We start from the raw sequence: 17,498 nt of genomic DNA, 5'->3' as shown, positions 1-17,498 counted from the left end.
AAAGAGAGAGAAAGAGACAAGGAAAGAAGCAGACAGGAAAAGACAAGCACAGCCAAAGAGATACAGCGACAGAGAAACGGAGAGTCAGGAGCCAGAGAGACACAGACACCAAGACCGAGAGAGACGGGACAGACGCCCAGAAAACCAGAACCAGAGAGGTGGAAAGAGCTAGTGACCCAGAGACAGAGCTGACAGGGGCTGGGGGATGAGGGGAGCTGGGCTGTGGAGAGAGGACGCCAGCGGCAGGGAGGCCACGTGGGGTGACCCTGTCCCCCTGCCCCCACCCCCCACCCCAGGACCCTGCTGGCGCTGGGCTGCCACGTGGGCATGGCGGACGAGAAGGCGGAAGACAACCTGAAGAAGACAAAACTCCCCAAGACGTGAGTGTGGGTGGCCCGGGCCCCATCTGGGGAAGAGAGTAGGGGGCCGGGGATGCCGTGGTGAGGGCTGGAGCAATTGAGGGCCGGTGGGGGGAGGCTGAGGTCAGAAACCAAGGGGCTGTAGGGTGGAGGTCATAGGACCAGGGGTCAGGGCTCTGGAGTCAGTGGTGAGTGTCCTGGGGAGGTGTCAGGAATGCGGAGTTAGGCATTCCAGAGAGAGGGTTGGAGTGAGTCGGACCCAGGGTCAGGGTCTGCCATGGAGTCCGGGAAAATGAGAGAGAACAGAGGTAATATCTCTGAGTTAGAGGTAAGGGGTCAATGGAAAGAGGTGAGAAATTGTTAGAGTTGTAAGTAAGGGATCCTAAAATTATACATGAGAGATCAGAGGTCCTGGGGATAGATGCCAAGTTTCAAAGATCAAGGACTCCAAAGCCAGGAGTTTGGAATGATAGGGTCCTGGGATCAGAGGTAAGAAGCCTCAAAGTTAGAAGTGCGGGGTCAGAGAGTTCCAGGGTGAGAGATGAGGCTCCCAAAATCAAGATGAAGGGATCACAGAGGCCAGAGGTCAGTGAAGTCAAAGCCCTTGCTAGGGTCACAGGATCCTGGGGTCAGAAGTCAAGTATATCAAAGCTTATTTAAGGGAGTCAGAGAACCCTGATGTCAGAGACCAAAGGTCAGAAATTTCAAAGCTCAAGGCTAAAGATCATGGAATCCGAAGGACAAGGGTCAGAAGTCAGGGAGGCCATAGCACAGAGCCTAGAAGTGGAGGTGAGGGTCTTGTCCCACCAAACCCCACCACACCCGCAGGTACATGATGAGCAATGGGTACAAGCCGGCGCCTCTGGACCTGAGCCACGTGAGACTGACGCCCGCGCAGACGATGCTGGTGGACCGGCTGGCGGAGAACGGACACAATGTGTGGGCACGAGACCGAGTGGCCCAGGGCTGGACCTACAGCTCTGTACAGGACATCCCTGCACGCCGGAACCCTCGCCTTGTGCCCTACCGCCTGCTGGACGAGGCCACCAAGCGCAGCAACCGGGACAGCCTCTGCCAGGCCGTGCGCACCCTGCTGGGCTACGGCTACAACATTGAGCCGCCGGACCAGGAGCCCAGTGAGTGCTGACCACAGGCCCCTGACCCTGACTCCTACCCTGACCCTAACCCCGGCCCTTGACTCCCAATCTCTGACCCAACTCGCCTCTCAATGGGCTACATCTACAGCACTCTGACCCTCTCCTCCCCAACACTGACAGAGAGGTCAGGTCTGTCTCTGACCCTGAACCTTATCTTGACCACTAACCTTGACCTGACTCAAGCCCTGCCTGGGCTACGGCTACAACACTGAACCAGGAACCCAGTGAGCACTAACCCTGACCCTGACTCCAATTCCTGACCCCCAGCTACGACCCCTAACTCCTAACCTCTGGACTATAGCTATAACATGGAGCCACCCAACCAAGGACTTAGAGAGCCTCTAATCCCTCCTAACTTGACTCCTGACCTATCACTGAGCCCCCAGTCCTAGCCTCAACCCCCAACCCTGACTGTGGTCCTCAACTTTCAATTTCTTAACCCCTGACCCCAGCCGCAATTTCTATCCCCTCCCTGACCCTGACCCTCTCTTCCTGATCCTGCTCTCAACCCTTGATTCTTACCATTGACCTTAATCTTGACCCTTCACCCCAGACCATGACCGTGACTGACCCGACTTTCTTCCTTCCTTTCTTCCTTCTGTGAAGCTCTGACTGCAAAGGCATGGAGAAGTCTCAGTAGGTCCCTCCTGCCTCTCTGGGACTGCTCTGAGATTCCCCAGTTCTTCCCTAACACCAAGAATTGTCCCTTTCCTCCCAGCCCCCCAGAGGCCCTTACCTTTCCTGGTCACTCCCACCAACCCAGCCTCTCTGACTCTGCCTGGCCCCATTTGTAGGTCAGGTGGAGAGCCAGTCTCGCTGGGACCGGGTGCGCATCTTCAGGGCAGAGAAATCCTATGTGGTGCAGAGCGGCCGCTGGTACTTCGAGTTTGAGGCAGTCACCACCGGCGAGATGCGAGTGGGCTGGGCGAGGCCTGAGCTGCGGCCTGACGTGGAGCTGGGAGCCGATGAGCTGGCCTATGTCTTCAACGGGCACCGCGTGGGTAGCTCCCTGGGCTCCACTCTGCCAGGCTCTGTGGTCCTTCCCACAGCTCATACACTCCAGCCCTGCCTCTACCTGTGCCTCACTGTGTCCGCCCATCTCTGACTCTACCTTCCCACTCACCTACCCATTCTTTCATGTATCCTTCCCTCTCTCTGTCCACGCACATGTCCATCCATCATCCATCTCTCTATCCAACCATCCGTCTGTCCATTCATCCATCCTTCTCATCTGTCCACAGAATCATTTAGTCATCCACGTTGCCATCAATTCATGTAGTTGTTAGTTCCGCAATTCACCTGTTTAGTCAATTTGTGATTTCATTTATCCATTCATCTGTCCAATAATTTAATGCATAAATACATCATCTATTTATCCATCCATCCATCCATCTACCTATGTGTCTGTCTACACTTTGTTCCCTCCCTGCATCAACCCAGGTAGACTCTCAGCTTTCATTTCGTTCTTCCATCCAGCCATATACCCTGCTTCCTATCCATCCATCTCATTATCCATTTATCTATTCTGGGGGCATATGGGTATATTTGTGTCCGTATGGGAGACATTGATTGGTTAGTTTTTCCTTTCCATACCTCTACTTGCTGCTGTCCCCAACCCTCCACTAGCACTTTGGTGGTCTGTATAACCCCAGCCCCAGTCATGGAAACAATAGAGAACCCAGGCAGAAGGGATGAGATACGGAGATTAGTGGGAGGGGAAGGCATGAAAGCTTATCCTTTAAGGATCATGGATGCAAACGTGGGGTAAGATGGGGGCCACCGTGGGGGTGAACCCTCTTCTGTCCCACATGCCCTGGACCTGACACTTGTATCTTTACGTCTCCCCTTGCTTCTGTATCTCCCCGTTCCTCTGTGTGTCTCTCCTGCACCACGTCTCCCCTTGCCCCCTCACAGGGTCAGCGCTGGCACTTGGGCAGTGAACTGTTTGGGCGTCCCTGGCAGTCAGGTGATGTCGTGGGCTGCATGATCGACCTCACAGAGAACACCATTATCTTCACCCTCAACGGCGAGGTCCTCATGTCCGATTCAGGCTCTGAAACAGCCTTCCGGGATATTGAGGTTGGGGACGGTGAGGGCTGGCCTTGTGGCCCCTTTCTGGTTTTCTTCCGTCTCACCTGACCCTACGCTGTCCCCTCCAGCCCCCCGCTCTTCCATCCCTTCTTTCCACAGTACCTCCTTCCCCATGGCTGCCGCTGCCCTGCCCATCTATCCTCACCCCTGCCCATCTATCCCCTCCCACTAGGCTTCCTGCCCGTCTGCAGCTTGGGACCTGGCCAGGTGGGTCACCTGAACCTGGGCCAGGATGTGAGCTCCCTGCGGTTCTTTGCCATCTGTGGCCTCCAGGAAGGTTTTGAGCCATTTGCCGTCAACATGCAGCGCCCGGTCACTACCTGGTTCAGCAAAAGCCTTCCCCAGTTTGAGGCCATGCCCCCTGAGCATCCCCACTATGAGGTGAGGACCGACCCCACTCAGCACGCTCTGATCTGCTTCCAAACCTCATTCTCCCCGCAGTTCTCTTCCCCAAGTTTCTCTTTGGCTTCTTTGTTAGCCCACAAACTGTGTAGAAGTGGGTGTAAGGATCATGGGCTCCCAGGGCTGCCTTGTAGGGTATAACCTTGGCAAACTACACCTTTCTGAGCTCCAGGTACCGTGCCTACAAAATGGGGGAAGGGAGAAAAGAGGAGCTGGATTAAGTGACCCCAGTGGACATTTCCAGCCCTTATAACTATCTAATCCTACAACAAGGTTTAAAGAAATATAAATCACTGGATACATTTTGGCACCTTCCTTACTAACTGTTATCTATGGTGGTATTTTGGGGGTTTGTTTGTCTGTTTATTTGTTTATTGCCACGCCACAAAGCACGGCAGTAAGCTTATGGGATCTTAGTTCCCCAACCAGGCATTGAACCCGGGTCCTTGGCAGTAAGACCAAGGAGTGCTAACCACTGGACCGCCAGGGAATTCCCATGGGTTTATTTATTTTTAGTAACTCTTCATTAATCTGGTATCCTAATTTTTAGACCCTAGTGCCTTTCTTTCCCAAGGTTAAACTCAGGGTCAGATTCTGACAATAAAAACCCACATAAATCAAAGTGATAGTCTTTTTCTCAACCTGGGAAGAACTTGAATTCCACGTGGCCAAGCTTCAGCTGGTACTTTAGAATCAGACCTGGAGTTGGCCTTTTACCTGCTGTATGACCTGGGCCTGTGACTGTCTCCTCCTGAGCCTCAGTTTTCCCATCCTAGGCATCGTTCAGATCTCCCTCTCACATTCTCTCTTTCTCTTTTCTGAATTACTTAGGTAAGTTGGAGACATCATGCCTCTTTATCCCTAAATATTTCAATGTGCCTTTCTTCAGAACAGGCTGTGCTCTCACAGAGCTGCAGTTATGAAAATCAGGGAATTTTACATTGATACATACTGTTACCTAATTTACAATCCATATTCAAATTTTGTTAATCGTGGCAATGATGCCTCTTTTTATTTTTCTGGTCCAAAATCCAATCCGCAGTTACACGTTGCAGTTAGTTGTTATGTCTCTTTAGTCTTCAGTGTAGAATGTTTCTGAGTGTTTCTTCGTCTGTCATGATACTGACATTTTTGAAGAGTACAGACCAGTTATTTTGCAGAATATTCCTCATGTATTTGGCACGAATACCATAGCAAAGAGGTTGTGTTCTTCTTTTTTTAAAAAATTATTTATTTTATTTATTTATTTTTGGCAGTGTTGGGTCTTCGTTGCTGTGCGCGGGCTTTCTCTAGTTGCAGCTAGCGGGGGCTACTCTTCGTTGTGGTGCACAGACTTCTCATTGTGGTGGCTTCCCTTGTTGCGGAGCACGGGCTCTAGGCACATGGGCTTTGGTAGTTGTGGCACGCGGGTTCAGTAGTTGTGGCTCGTGGGCTCTAGAGCGCAGGCTCAGTAGTTGTGGCGCACAGGCTTAGTTGCTCTGCGGCATGTGGGATCTTCCCAGACCAGGGCACAAACCTGTGTCCCCTGCACTGGAAGGCAGATTCTTAACCACTGTGCCACCAGGGAAGCCCAGTTGTGTCCTTCTCGATGCAGAATATCAGGGCGGCACATCAAGTCATTATGTCTTATTACTGATTACATTAACTTTGACTATTTGGTTATGGTGGAGTTTGCCAAGTTTCTCCACCGTCAAGTTACTATTTTTCTCTTTATAATTAATAAATAATTTGTGGGAAGGCATTTTAAGGCTAGGTAAAAATGGAAGGGTTTTAAACAGGGGAATGTCCAGTCTAGATCTGAGTTTTGGAAAGGTCTCTATTGACAGTGGATTGTAAGAGGTGAGAGTGGGAGCACAAAGACCAGAGAGGTGCCTGGGGCGGGAGAGAATGGTGGGGAAGACGTGAACCTCCCAATCCCTGCCACTGCCAGATGGTGTTCTCAACCCAAAGAACAGCATGCTAGACAGCAGTGAGAATAAATAAACTAACCTACCCACAACCACATGGACGAATCTCTCAGACATAATGTTGAATGAAAGAAGCCAGACACAAAAGAGCACATACTGTAGGATCCCATTCACAGAAAGTTCAAGAATGGGCAAAGCTAACCTGTGATGTGCTAAGTCAGAAGGGCATTAACTGTGAATGAATAATCAGACCTTAAGTTACTTTGCATACAAATCACAGGAAGGAGATGGTCAGTAGGCTTGCCAAGGAGCAGAGGCAAAACAGGATTTATTAGAGAGATGGGAGAGAGGGGAGAAACTTACTATGTGTGCATTCTTCTGAGTGTTATATTTCCACAACCAACAAGTCTAACAAAAATTCATCTGGGGAGCCTTTAAAAAAATCTGACCCTTCTGGGCTGCTCTCCCCAAGACGTCTCCCCAAGAGAGCAGGAGGGCAGAGCCCTTGTTCTGGCACACAGTAGGTGCTCAGTAAATATTTGTGTGCCTGGAACAGTGCCTGGCACACAGTAGGTGCTCAGTAAATATTTGTGTAGTGTTAGATGGATGGATGGGTGAATGGATGGATGGATGGATTGGTGGGTGGAAGGATGGAAGAATGAATGGGTGGATGGGTGGATGACCTGGTCTGGAGTGAGCCCTGTGAGCAGGAAGGTTTTGAAAGCTCCCCAGGTGATTCCAGTGTCTGACCAGGGCTGCCCACTGTACAAAGGTGTCCAGACAAAGGTAGACAGAAGGCTGAATGCACCCCACGGCCAAGCTGTGTGTCCCATGGGAGTTCATACGCTCAGAGGAGTGAGTCTTTGGCTAATTCTCACACAGTGCCCTAAGGCCTAATGGTGACTCCGTGTGTAATAAGGTTTAGGACCAATGGCCTAGCTCACCCTCCTGGCTCAGTGCTTCCTGCCTCACCCCCACAGGTGACTCGTGTGGACGGCACCGTGGACACACCCCCCTGCCTGCGCCTGACCCACCGCACGTGGGGCTCCCAGAACAGTCTGGTGGAGATGCTCTTTCTCCGGCTGAGCCTTCCGGTCCAGTTCCACCAGCACTTCCGCTGCACCGCAGGGGCCACCCCTCTGGCACCCCCTGGCCTGCAGCCCCCTGCTGAGGATGAGGTCCGGGCAGCGGAGCCTGATCCCGACTATGAAAACCTGCGCCGCTCAGCTGGGCACTGGGGCGAGGCTGAGGTGGGCAAAGAAGGAACTGCCAAGGAAGGGTCATCCGGGGGCACTGCCCAGGCTGGGGTAGAGGCCCAGCATCCCAGGGCAGAGAATGAGAAGGATGCTACCACAGAGAAGAACAAGAAGAGAGGGTGAGTCAAGGGTGGGGCAGGGTGGGGTTTGGGGGTCTGTCCTGGGACCCCCAATTAGGCAACCTCAGTAACTTGAGAAACCCCACTGTATCCCAAAGTGGGCCCATATATGCCCAGTGGGGTCAGATTACTGAGGGATCCTGTTATGTCTCGAGTGAACGCTATTATTTCCCTGAGATACTCTAATTTCTCTGAGAATGTAAAATCGGGATGCCCCACTATATCTATGGAGAACTCCACGGTCCTTGGGGTACCAGAGCTTTTCATCCAATGGACTTCATTATCTGTGAACACTAAAGGGGACCTCAGAATCTTGGGAAAGTTCACTGTACCCCAAGGTATCCCAGTGAATATCACTGGTCTTCTAAATTGGGGTCACTACTGTGTCTCAAATGTACCCCCAAAAACTAAGTTCAAGGGAGACCCTCAAAGGGCATTCAATTTGAAATGAAACTAAATCTGCTTTTCCCCTACTGGAGCAGTAGTTTTCAGTGGGACTTAGTTGTGTCTCTTGAGGGGATGTGTGGAAATGATGGGGGATTTTTAGTTATCACAGTTTTGGAGGGAGGCGCTGCTTGCTGGGGGCTCCAGGGATTCTACATGTCTTCAATGCACAAGACAGTGCCCAGTGAAGAATTGTCCTTTCCCAAATGCCTTTAGCACCCATATGAGAAATGGTGACTTAGGGGACCATTGTGTGCTCCCCAGGGGAACCTCCGTGTTCCCAGAGGCACCTTTAAATCTGGGTAACCCCGGCATCCGAAAGCACAGAGCTCCTCCAGGGCGGACTATGCTGGTGCAGTTGGGAATTTCATTCCTCTAGAGGCGAGGCCTTGGGTATTAGAAACGGGGTTTATTTAGGATGGATGTGGAGGCTCGAACGTTGTGATGGAGAGGGCTGGGGAGCTGGGCTTGAGAGTGAGTCTCGTGACAGCCTCTCCTCTTCACCACCAGGTTCTTGTTCAAGGCCAAGAAGGCTGCCATGATGACCCAGCCACCAGCCACCCCCACTCTGCCCCGACTCCCTCGCGAGGTGGTGCCTGCTGACGACCGTGATGACCCTGAGATCATCCTCAATACCACCACGGTGGGAACCGGGGACCCTCAACTTCAGGCCCCCCCCCAGATTTCCAAATTTCATGCTGTAATCCCCAGTAATTGCCCTTATCTGGGGATACCCCAATATATACTGGAGACCACAAAATACAGTGCACATCAATTTAACCCTTTGAACCCCTAAATCCATATAGCTAGGGACCTAAAAATTGCAGGGAACACAGTGAAGCCATGGGGCACACTGATATAACTCCCAGGGCCCCCCAAATCCCAGGGATAAACCAACATAGACTCGGCACCCCAATATTTGGGTTCACCCATATAAACTCAACACCCCAAACTTAGTAGCTACTCTAGTATATTCCTGGGAACCAAAATTCACAATTATTCCAGTACAGTTTGGGGATTCACCAAATCTGGAATATTTTCTGAGACAAGCAGCCTAGTGGTTAGGATCACGGGCTACCTGGGTGTCACTTCACGGCTCTATGTCTTCTCTTCTGTGGAAGCGCTATGGTTTCCCCATCAGTAAAATGGAGCTAAAAAGTGTATCCACTTGGTGGTGATTGTAAGGATTGAAGTGAGTTCATTTGTGAGCTATTATTTATTTATAACTTTGCTGTATAACCTGGGGAGGGACCCAAATTTGGGTGTATCACAAAACAGTCCCAAAGGATTCCCGAATCTGGGAATACATCAGTAAACACAGAAACAGAGGGACACAGACCCAGGGGGTCTCAAATCCAGCAACTTCTTGTTAAACTCCCAGAGGACACTGAGAATCCAGAGAAATCAACTCCGAGTCTCAGGGAAGCCCACTGACCACCGGTCCCCCCTTTGCCTCTTCAGTACTATTACTCCGTGAGGGTCTTCGCCGGCCAGGAGCCCAGCTGCGTGTGGGTGGGCTGGGTCACCCCGGACTACCATCAGCACGACATGAACTTCGACCTCAGCAAGGTCCGGGTGGTGACGGTGACCATGGGGGATGAGCAAGGCAACATCCACAGCAGGTGCGGGCAGCGGTGGGGGCCGTGGGAGACCGGAGGTCAGCGCTGGGCACCTCCTCCTCCTTTCCTCCTCTCTTTTTTTTTTTTTTTTTTTTTTTGCGGTACGCGGGCCTCTCACTGTTGTGGCCTTTCCCATTGTGGAGCACAGGCTCCGGACGTGCAGGCTCAGTGGCCATGGCTCACGGGCCCAGCCGCTCCGCGGCATGTGGGATCTTCCTGGACAGGGGCACGAACCCGTGTCCTCTGCATTGGCAGGCGGACTCTCAACCACTGCGCCACCAGGGAAGCCCCCTCCTCTCTTCCTGCTTGTCTTCCTCCCATGGCTCCTGCTCTGTGTTTTCCCTCCTCCTCTTCTTCGTCCATTTCTTTTCCATTCTCTCCTCCTCTTCCATCTCGCCGTCCTCTTTCTAGTTTACCTCCTTCTTCTATCCTCTCATCCTGCTCCCCTTCTCCTTCTCCTCATTCTGGAACCACCCCTTCCCCCCAACAGCTTCTAAGAATTCTAGCTCCGAGGGGCTCAGGGTCTGGGGTGAGGGGTTTCAGCACTCAGGTCTGCAGGTGGCGGGTGTTTGGGGGTGGGGCTCTGAGTCATGGTATTCCGGGAGCTCAGGGAAGGGGGTGTCCAGGGTCCAGAGCGCCTCGGCTGACGATCCGGGCACTGATCACTCCTGTGTCCTCTAGCCTCAAGTGCAGCAACTGCTACATGGTGTGGGGTGGAGACTTCGTGAGCCCTGGGCAACAGGGCCGGATCAGCCACACGGACCTTGTCATTGGCTGCCTGGTGGACTTGGCCACTGGCCTAATGACCTTTACCGCCAACGGCAAAGAGAGCAACACCTTTTTCCAGGTAAGCCCAGCCCTCATTCAGCAACTTAGCAATAGCGTCCTGGTGTCTCAGCACCCCGGGACATCCCTCCCAGACACCCTCTGAGGGCAGACCCCAGAGAGACAGGATAAACAGCCTCAGGACAGGCCAGAGCTGGGAGGTTCCTGGGAGACCACCTAGGTGAACCATTCCTCGAACTGACATCCAGAAAGGGGGAGACAGAGCCGAGCCTTGACCTTGGAGAGAGGTCCATACCCCTCTCGGGCTGGGTGATACCAGTCGCCACCTTTTCACCAATCAGGGCACATCCTGGGATGGGCCAAAATTCTAAGGTGGGATTTTCCTTTTCATCACTTTATTATGAAAGATTTCAAGCATCCAGCAAAATGGAAGGGATTGTATCATGAATGTCCATATACCTACTACCGCGAATCTGCTATCCATCCATTAATCCATCTAACTTTATTTTATAAAACTTTATTTTAAATGGAGAATTTAAAAAATACGCAAAAATAGAACAACATAATGAACCTCCATGTCCCCATACACAGCTCCAACTAGTACCCACTCACAGCCAACCTTGATTCATCTTTATCCACACCCACTGGAGGATTTTGAAGGAAATCCCAGATATCGTATGGTTTGTCTCAGATTTATCATATGGTTTGTCTCTTTTCAGTAAAGATAAAGATTCTTTTAAAAAACATAGCCACAATACCACTGTTATCTTAACCCCCCCCCCCCGAGAATTCTTAGATATCACCAAATATCCAGCCCATGGTCAAACTTCTCTGGTTGTCTCAAAAATGTCTTTTTACCGTTTGTTTGAATCAGAATCTAAATAAGGCGATATGTTTTGGTTGGTTGCTAAGTCCCTTCAGTCTCTTTTCATATGTAGATTTCCCTTCCATTTTTTTTTTTCTTTTTTTCCCCTTTGAAATGTATTTACTGAAGAAACCAGCTGTCTGTCTGGTAGAACTTTGCTCCTCAAAGTGTGGTCCCTGGACCAGCAGGCTCTGCATCGCCTGGGAGCCTGTTAGAAATGCAGAATCTCAGGCTCTTACCCAGACCTGCGCAATCAGAATCTGATTTTTTTTTAAGAGGGCTTGAGTTTTAGCTTAGTTGTTTTTTTTTTTTAAATTAATTAATTTATTTGTGGCTGTGTTGGGTCTTCGTTTCTGTGCGAGGGCTTTCTCTAGTTGTGGCAAGCGGGGGCCACTCCTCATCGTGGTGCGTGGGCCTCTCACTGTCGCGGCCTCTCTTGTTGCGGAGCACAGGCTCCAGATGCGCAGGCTCAGCAGTTGTGGCTCACGGGCCTAGTTGCTCCATGGCATGTGGGATCCTCCCAGACCAGGGCTCGAACCCCTGTCCCCTGCATTAGCATGCAGATTCTCAACCACTGCGCCACCAGGGAAGCCCCAGAATCTGATTTTTTAAATAAATCTCAGGGCATTCGTGTGCATACTACCATCTGAAGAGTGCTGGCCTAGTTTCCCACAGGCTGAATCTGGCTGATGCACACCTGAGGTGTCATTTAAACATTTTCCTCCGTCCCCTGAATTTTCTTGTAAACTGGGAGATGGGTCCAGATTAGATTGGATTAGATTCAGGTTTGGCAAGACTGCTTCACAGATAGGGGTGTTTGTTGTCTTAGAGCCTGGGTGGGTTTCTCTTCAAAGATCAGAGGGGCTGCAGGGAAAGGCAGTCAGAGGATGCTTTTTGAACTTTGAAGAATAAATAAGTGCTTGGGAGAGAAACAGGAATGGCATTCGTGGGTGAGGGTGGGCATGATGTGCTCAAAGACCCAGATGACAGGTTGCCCTGGGGGAGGTGGAGGAGGTGGCCTCATTGGATCAGAGGAGGTGCAGCCCATGAGCCACTTCAGGGATCTTGCGGAAACTCCAGTGCCTGAGTTTGGATCTGTAGACACCAGCAGCATCAGGCTGGGGCAACTGGCTCCCGAGTCGGGGATCCAGAGTCAGTACCACCTCCAGTTCATCTCCTTCCTCACCCTGCCCTCTTCTCCCTTCCCAGGTGGAACCCAATACGAAGCTGTTTCCTGCTGTCTTTGTCCTGCCGACACACCAGAATGTCATCCAGTTTGAGCTGGGGAAGCAGAAGGTCAGGGTGCAGTGATGGGGCGCTGATGGGGGCAGGCTGAGGACAGAGGTGTGGGAGGTCAGGCTGGCAGAGCGGCTGAAGTGGGGGGAGAAATCCGGGAGGTCTTCCTGGAAACAGAGTGGTGGGAGGGAAAGGGTGGGGAATCCTGACATGTGCATACCCCTGTGTCCCCAGAACATCATGCCGCTGTCGGCCGCCATGTTTGTGAGCGAGCGCAAGAACCCCACCCCACAGTGCCCGCCGCGGCTCGAGGTGCAGATGCTGATGCCTGTGTCGTGGAGCCGCATGCCCAACCACTTCCTGCAGGTGGACACGCGGCGTGCGGGCGAGCGGCTGGGCTGGGCTGTGCAATGCCAGGAGCCGCTGACCATGATGGCCCTGCACATCCCCGAGGAGAACCGGTCAGGGACAGCCCCGGCGCCCAGGGGTGGGGCAGATACTGCAAGTGCTCTGGGGTCTGGATCCCACCCGGTGCCCCTGCCCACTACCCCAGGACTCCAGACAACACCCCAGGAAGCCCCGGACCTACCTTACCATCCCCAGATAACACTCCAGGGGGCTCTAAATCCCTTTCAGCAGGCTCAGACCCACCTCAGGGGACCCAGACTCAGCCCAGGCATCCCCAGCTAACACCCCCGTGGACTCCAGACTCACCTACGGGGCTCCAAGCCCATCGCAGGGAGTCCAGATCCACATCAAGGAGACCACACAACACCCCAGAGGCCTCAAGTGCACCTCAGAGAGTCTTGCACATTATTCAGAGAGGCCTGGAGGCACCCCAGGTTCTCTTGGACATACCCAGGAGACTTTAGAAGTATCCCTTGGAGATACCTAACCCACTCCAGGGGACCCAGGCACACCGGGCTAAAGAGTATTCACATGGATGACAGGAAAGCTTTTAAGGACTCTAAATGTGGCCAGGATCCCAGACTCACCCGAGGAAGATACTTCATCTTTCCGTTATTCACGGATTCGACAAATAGCTCTGAGCTGCTCCTGTGTGACAGCAGAATTCTAGCCTGGAGACACCAAACTCTTGTGAACAGACATTCTAGTAATGCTCAGACCTGCCCAGGAGGACTCAGACCCATCCCCAGGGGCCTCAGACACACCCATTTATTCATTTGTTCCTACAACAAATATTTATTGAGCACATACTATTTGCTAAGTCCTTTATTTATTTATTTTTGGCTGTGTTGGGTCTTCGTTGCTGCACGTGGGCTTTCTGTAGTTGCAGCGAGTGGGGGCTACTCTTCGTTGCGGTGCGCAGGCTTCTCATTGCGGTGGCTTCTCTTGTTGCGGAGCACAGGCTCTAGGCGCGCGGGCTTCAGTAGTTGCGGCACGTGGCTCAGTAGTTGTGGCTCGTGGGCTCTAGAGCACAGTCTCAGTAGTTGTGGCGCACTCGCTTAGTTGCTCCGCGGCATGTGGGATCTTCCCGGACCAGGGCTCCAACCCATGTCCCCCTGCACTGGCAGGTGGATTCTTAACCACTGTGCCACCAGGGAAGCCCGCTAAGTCCTTTTTAGGTGGTGGGAATATAGCAAACAAATACACAAAAGAGGCAGAAATGTCCTGTACTGGTGGAGTTTACATTCTGGTGGTGCTCAAATATAACCAGGGTACTCAGACCTGCCAGAGGGGGATTCAGACCCAACCTGAGATCCTAGATACATCTCAGGGTCACCAGATTATTTCCCATGGACTCTTAGATCCCCAGAGTACCAGACCATCCCACAGATCCCAGATGTATGTCAGGGAGCCCCCAGACCACTGAGGGCCTTCCAGAACCATTAAAAGACTCCTAGACTCAGCTCCACAGACCTCACAGAACCCTGACCCAGCAGAACACTGGGATTTGCTGCTGGGGCCACCAACAATCACCTGAGCACCTCTTTGCCTCTCTGTGGTCTGTGTCTCTGTCTCCCACCTCCTCTGCCTGCTGAGTCCCTGAATGTGGCCCATCTCCACTGCAGATGCATGGACATCCTGGAACTGTCGGAGCGCTTGGACCTGCAGCGGTTCCACTCGCACACCCTCCGCCTCTACTGCGCTGTGTGTGCCCTGGGCAACAACCGCGTGGCCCATGCTCTGTGCAGCCACGTGGACCAGGCACAGCTGCTGCACGCCCTGGAAGACGCGCACCTGCCCGGCCCCCTGCGTGCAGGCTACTACGACCTCCTCATCAGCATCCATCTCGAAAGTGCCTGCCGCAGCCGCCGCTCCATGCTCTCTGAGTACATTGTGCCCCTCACTCCTGAGACCCGTGCCATCACCCTCTTCCCGCCTGGAAAAAGAGCAGATAATGGTCCCCGCCGCTACGGCCTTCCTGGTGTCGGCGTCACCACCTCGCTGCGGCCTCCACACCATTTCTTAGCTCCCTGTTTTGTGGCTGCCCTGCCACCTGCTGGGGCGGCAGGAGCTCCATCCCGTCTCAGCCCCAGCATCCCTCTGGAGGCTCTTCGGGACAAAGCACTAAGGATGCTGGGGGAGGCAGTGCGAGACGGTGGGCAGCACGCACGCGACCCTGTCGGGGGCTCCGTGGAGTTCCAGTTTGTGCCCGTGCTCAAGCTTGTGTCCACCCTGCTGGTAATGACTTCCTCCTGCTTCCCTCTGTCCTGTTCTTTCACATTCCAAATCATCCATCCATCCGTACTTACATACCTACATACGTTCCCCTCCCATTTATACATCCAACTACCCATTCACCTCTCTGTCCATATACCCTTCACCTTCCAACTTATCCTTCTATCATCTACTCATTCACTTTTCCTTCCATCCATTCGTCTGCCATCTATTCATCTGTTTAGTAATCACTTCCTTCTTTCCATTCATCCATCCAACCAACCATCATTCATCCATCCTCCACCAACCTTTCCATCCATCCACCTGTTCATTCAAACATACCCCCATTTTCCATCCAAAAGTTCCTCATCTATTTATCCTTCCAGTCTCCACCCAATTATCCATCCATCCATCCTTGTATCCATCTATCTTTCAATCTAGTTGTCCATTCATTCACACATCATTACATCCACTATTTCATCTATTCATCCATCCACCTACCCATGTGTTTATTAATCTATCTTTCCCTTCATGCATTCAACCATCATCTTCCTTCCACCTGTGCATCCATTCATCCCCCCATCCACAGATTCATCCATTTCTCCATCTTCCACCTATCTGTCCATCAATCCATGCATCTCTCTATCCATATATATTAAGACCCATCCACGTACCCACAGATCCATCCAACCATCTACACCCTTTAATTCACCCATTCTCCATCCTTCTACCCCTTCTTCATTTCATGTACCCTTTCATTCACATACCCACCTAATGACTCATCCATATATCCATCCATCCATCCAATTTTTCATACACAAACCTATCCACCCATCCACATATCCATCCTACTCCGGTGCCTGGTTATTTACCCATTTGTCCATTTGCCCATCCACTCGTTTACTTGCTTATGCATCTGTCAAACCATCTATCCGCCCACCTATCTATACATCATTTATCCTGTCATCCATCTACCCACCATCTCTTCTTCCACCTTTACCTTCACCTCTCAGTTCATTATCCACCCATCCATCCATCTCCCCATCAAACCTCTACTATTCCATCTATTAATTCATCCACCCAGTCACCCAGTCCTCCCCCCATTCATTCATCTCTCTCTCTTTCCCCACTATTTTTCCCTTTTGTCTACCTACTCTCCTTCCATCTGGTAGCATCTTCATTATGTTGACTGAGAGCTAGCATATGCTGGGAGATACGAGGGCCTCAGGCGTAGGGTGTGTCCTGTTACAGAGTAACAAAAGCTCAAGCTTGGGGAAAAGGACACTTCCTTGTGAAGGGAGAGGTGCTCATGTTTGGCTATGTAGTCTGGGCCATGTACGTGGGACACAGGGTGTGGATCTGGGGGGATCTTAAGGAGGATGGATGGCAGGGCAGGGGGGATGCCATTCCTGCTTGTAAGAGGAATCATATACAGCCAATGCAGGAATGAATCTGGCCTGTGCAGGAGAAACAGATCTGGGGAGTGAGGCTGGGTCTTGATTATGGAAGCCTTGCAGGCCACAGTGACAGACCCAGGCTTTGTCCCATAGGTGATGGGCATCTTTGGCGATGAGGATGTGAAACAGATCTTGAAGATGATTGAGCCTGAAGTATTCACTGAGGAAGAAGAGGAAGAGGAGGAAGAGGAGGACGAGGAGGAGAAGGAGGAGGATGAGGAGGAAGAGGCACGGGAGAAGGAAGATGCAGAAAAAGAGGAAGAGGAGACAGCAGAAGGGGAAAAAGAAGAAGACTTGGAGGAGGGGCTGCTCCAGATGAAGCTGCCGGAGTCTGTTAAGTTACAGGTGGGCTGATTCTTCCTGTTTTCCAGCCTCCATCCCTCTGGGCTAGGACATACAGGGTCTGGTGGGGCTTGAGTCTGGACTTTGTCCCAAGGCACTGGGGAGCTGTGGAAGGGCATAAAGCAGTGGAGTGCTGCTGGCTTTGAATGAGCTATCTGGTTTCCATGTGGGAGGTGAATTAGAGGGATGAGACCGTGGAGATGGCCAGCTTGAGGATCCAGGCAGGAGATAGTGGTGGCTCGACCAGAGCAGGGCTATGGAGTGGGGGGAGAAAACAAGAAAAGTTTCAAGGAAGTCCTGACGGTCTCACCACCATCCCTCCTACTGCATGGCTGTCATCCCACAGATGTGTCACCTGCTGGAGTATTTCTGTGACCAAGAGCTGCAGCACCGTGTAGAGTCTCTTGCAGCCTTTGCAGAGCGCTATGTGGACAAGCTCCAGGCCAACCAGAGGGACCGCTACAGCATCCTTGTGAAAGCCTTCACCATGACTGCAGCTGAGACTGCCCGACGTACTCGCGAGTTCCGCTCCCCACCCCAGGAGCAGGTCCTCTGACCCCTGACCCCAGCTGGCCTTACTGTCTAAACCCAGCCTCAACCTCTCCCCTTACTCTGATCACTGATGATACTCACTTAACCTCTAAATCTGAACTTGACCTCTGACCCTATCCATATACTTATCTGTTACTCTTCTACCTCTCTCTGAACCAGACTTCTGAGTCACCGCAGACTGACCCTGACTCCTTTCGAACCTTTAGTCGCCCAGATATTCTTCACTAATGACCTTAGACAGGAACTCACGATTGGATCTTTGATCCTTGACTTCAGAGTTCCGG

At 52.0% G+C, this 17,498-nt stretch overlaps 1 protein-coding gene across 2 annotated transcripts in view; it reads left to right on the top strand.

Moving 5' to 3' along the window:
• The window catches only part of RYR1 (ryanodine receptor 1), a 118,047-nt gene that overhangs the window by 24,029 nt on the left and 76,520 nt on the right, over window positions 1–17,498 (top strand). For both annotated transcript variants that reach the window (XM_060084001.1, XM_060084002.1), the window contains exons 23-36: window positions 297–380; window positions 1,188–1,495; window positions 2,311–2,513; window positions 3,431–3,605; window positions 3,780–3,988; window positions 6,897–7,291; window positions 8,246–8,378; window positions 9,197–9,357; window positions 10,036–10,201; window positions 12,215–12,301; window positions 12,476–12,702; window positions 14,275–14,887; window positions 16,414–16,665; window positions 17,009–17,209. In XM_060084001.1, coding sequence (XP_059939984.1) covers window positions 297–380; window positions 1,188–1,495; window positions 2,311–2,513; window positions 3,431–3,605; window positions 3,780–3,988; window positions 6,897–7,291; window positions 8,246–8,378; window positions 9,197–9,357; window positions 10,036–10,201; window positions 12,215–12,301; window positions 12,476–12,702; window positions 14,275–14,887; window positions 16,414–16,665; window positions 17,009–17,209 — 3,214 coding nt within the window. The remainder of the gene's footprint in view (window positions 1–296; window positions 381–1,187; window positions 1,496–2,310; window positions 2,514–3,430; window positions 3,606–3,779; window positions 3,989–6,896; window positions 7,292–8,245; window positions 8,379–9,196; window positions 9,358–10,035; window positions 10,202–12,214; window positions 12,302–12,475; window positions 12,703–14,274; window positions 14,888–16,413; window positions 16,666–17,008; window positions 17,210–17,498) is intronic.

This window comes from Mesoplodon densirostris, chromosome 19 (genome assembly GCF_025265405.1).
Source record: "Mesoplodon densirostris isolate mMesDen1 chromosome 19, mMesDen1 primary haplotype, whole genome shotgun sequence".
Lineage (NCBI taxonomy): Eukaryota > Metazoa > Chordata > Mammalia > Artiodactyla > Ziphiidae > Mesoplodon > Mesoplodon densirostris.
The sequence above is the reverse complement of the archived record's forward strand: the minus strand, read 5'-3'. Positions and strand labels throughout refer to the sequence as shown.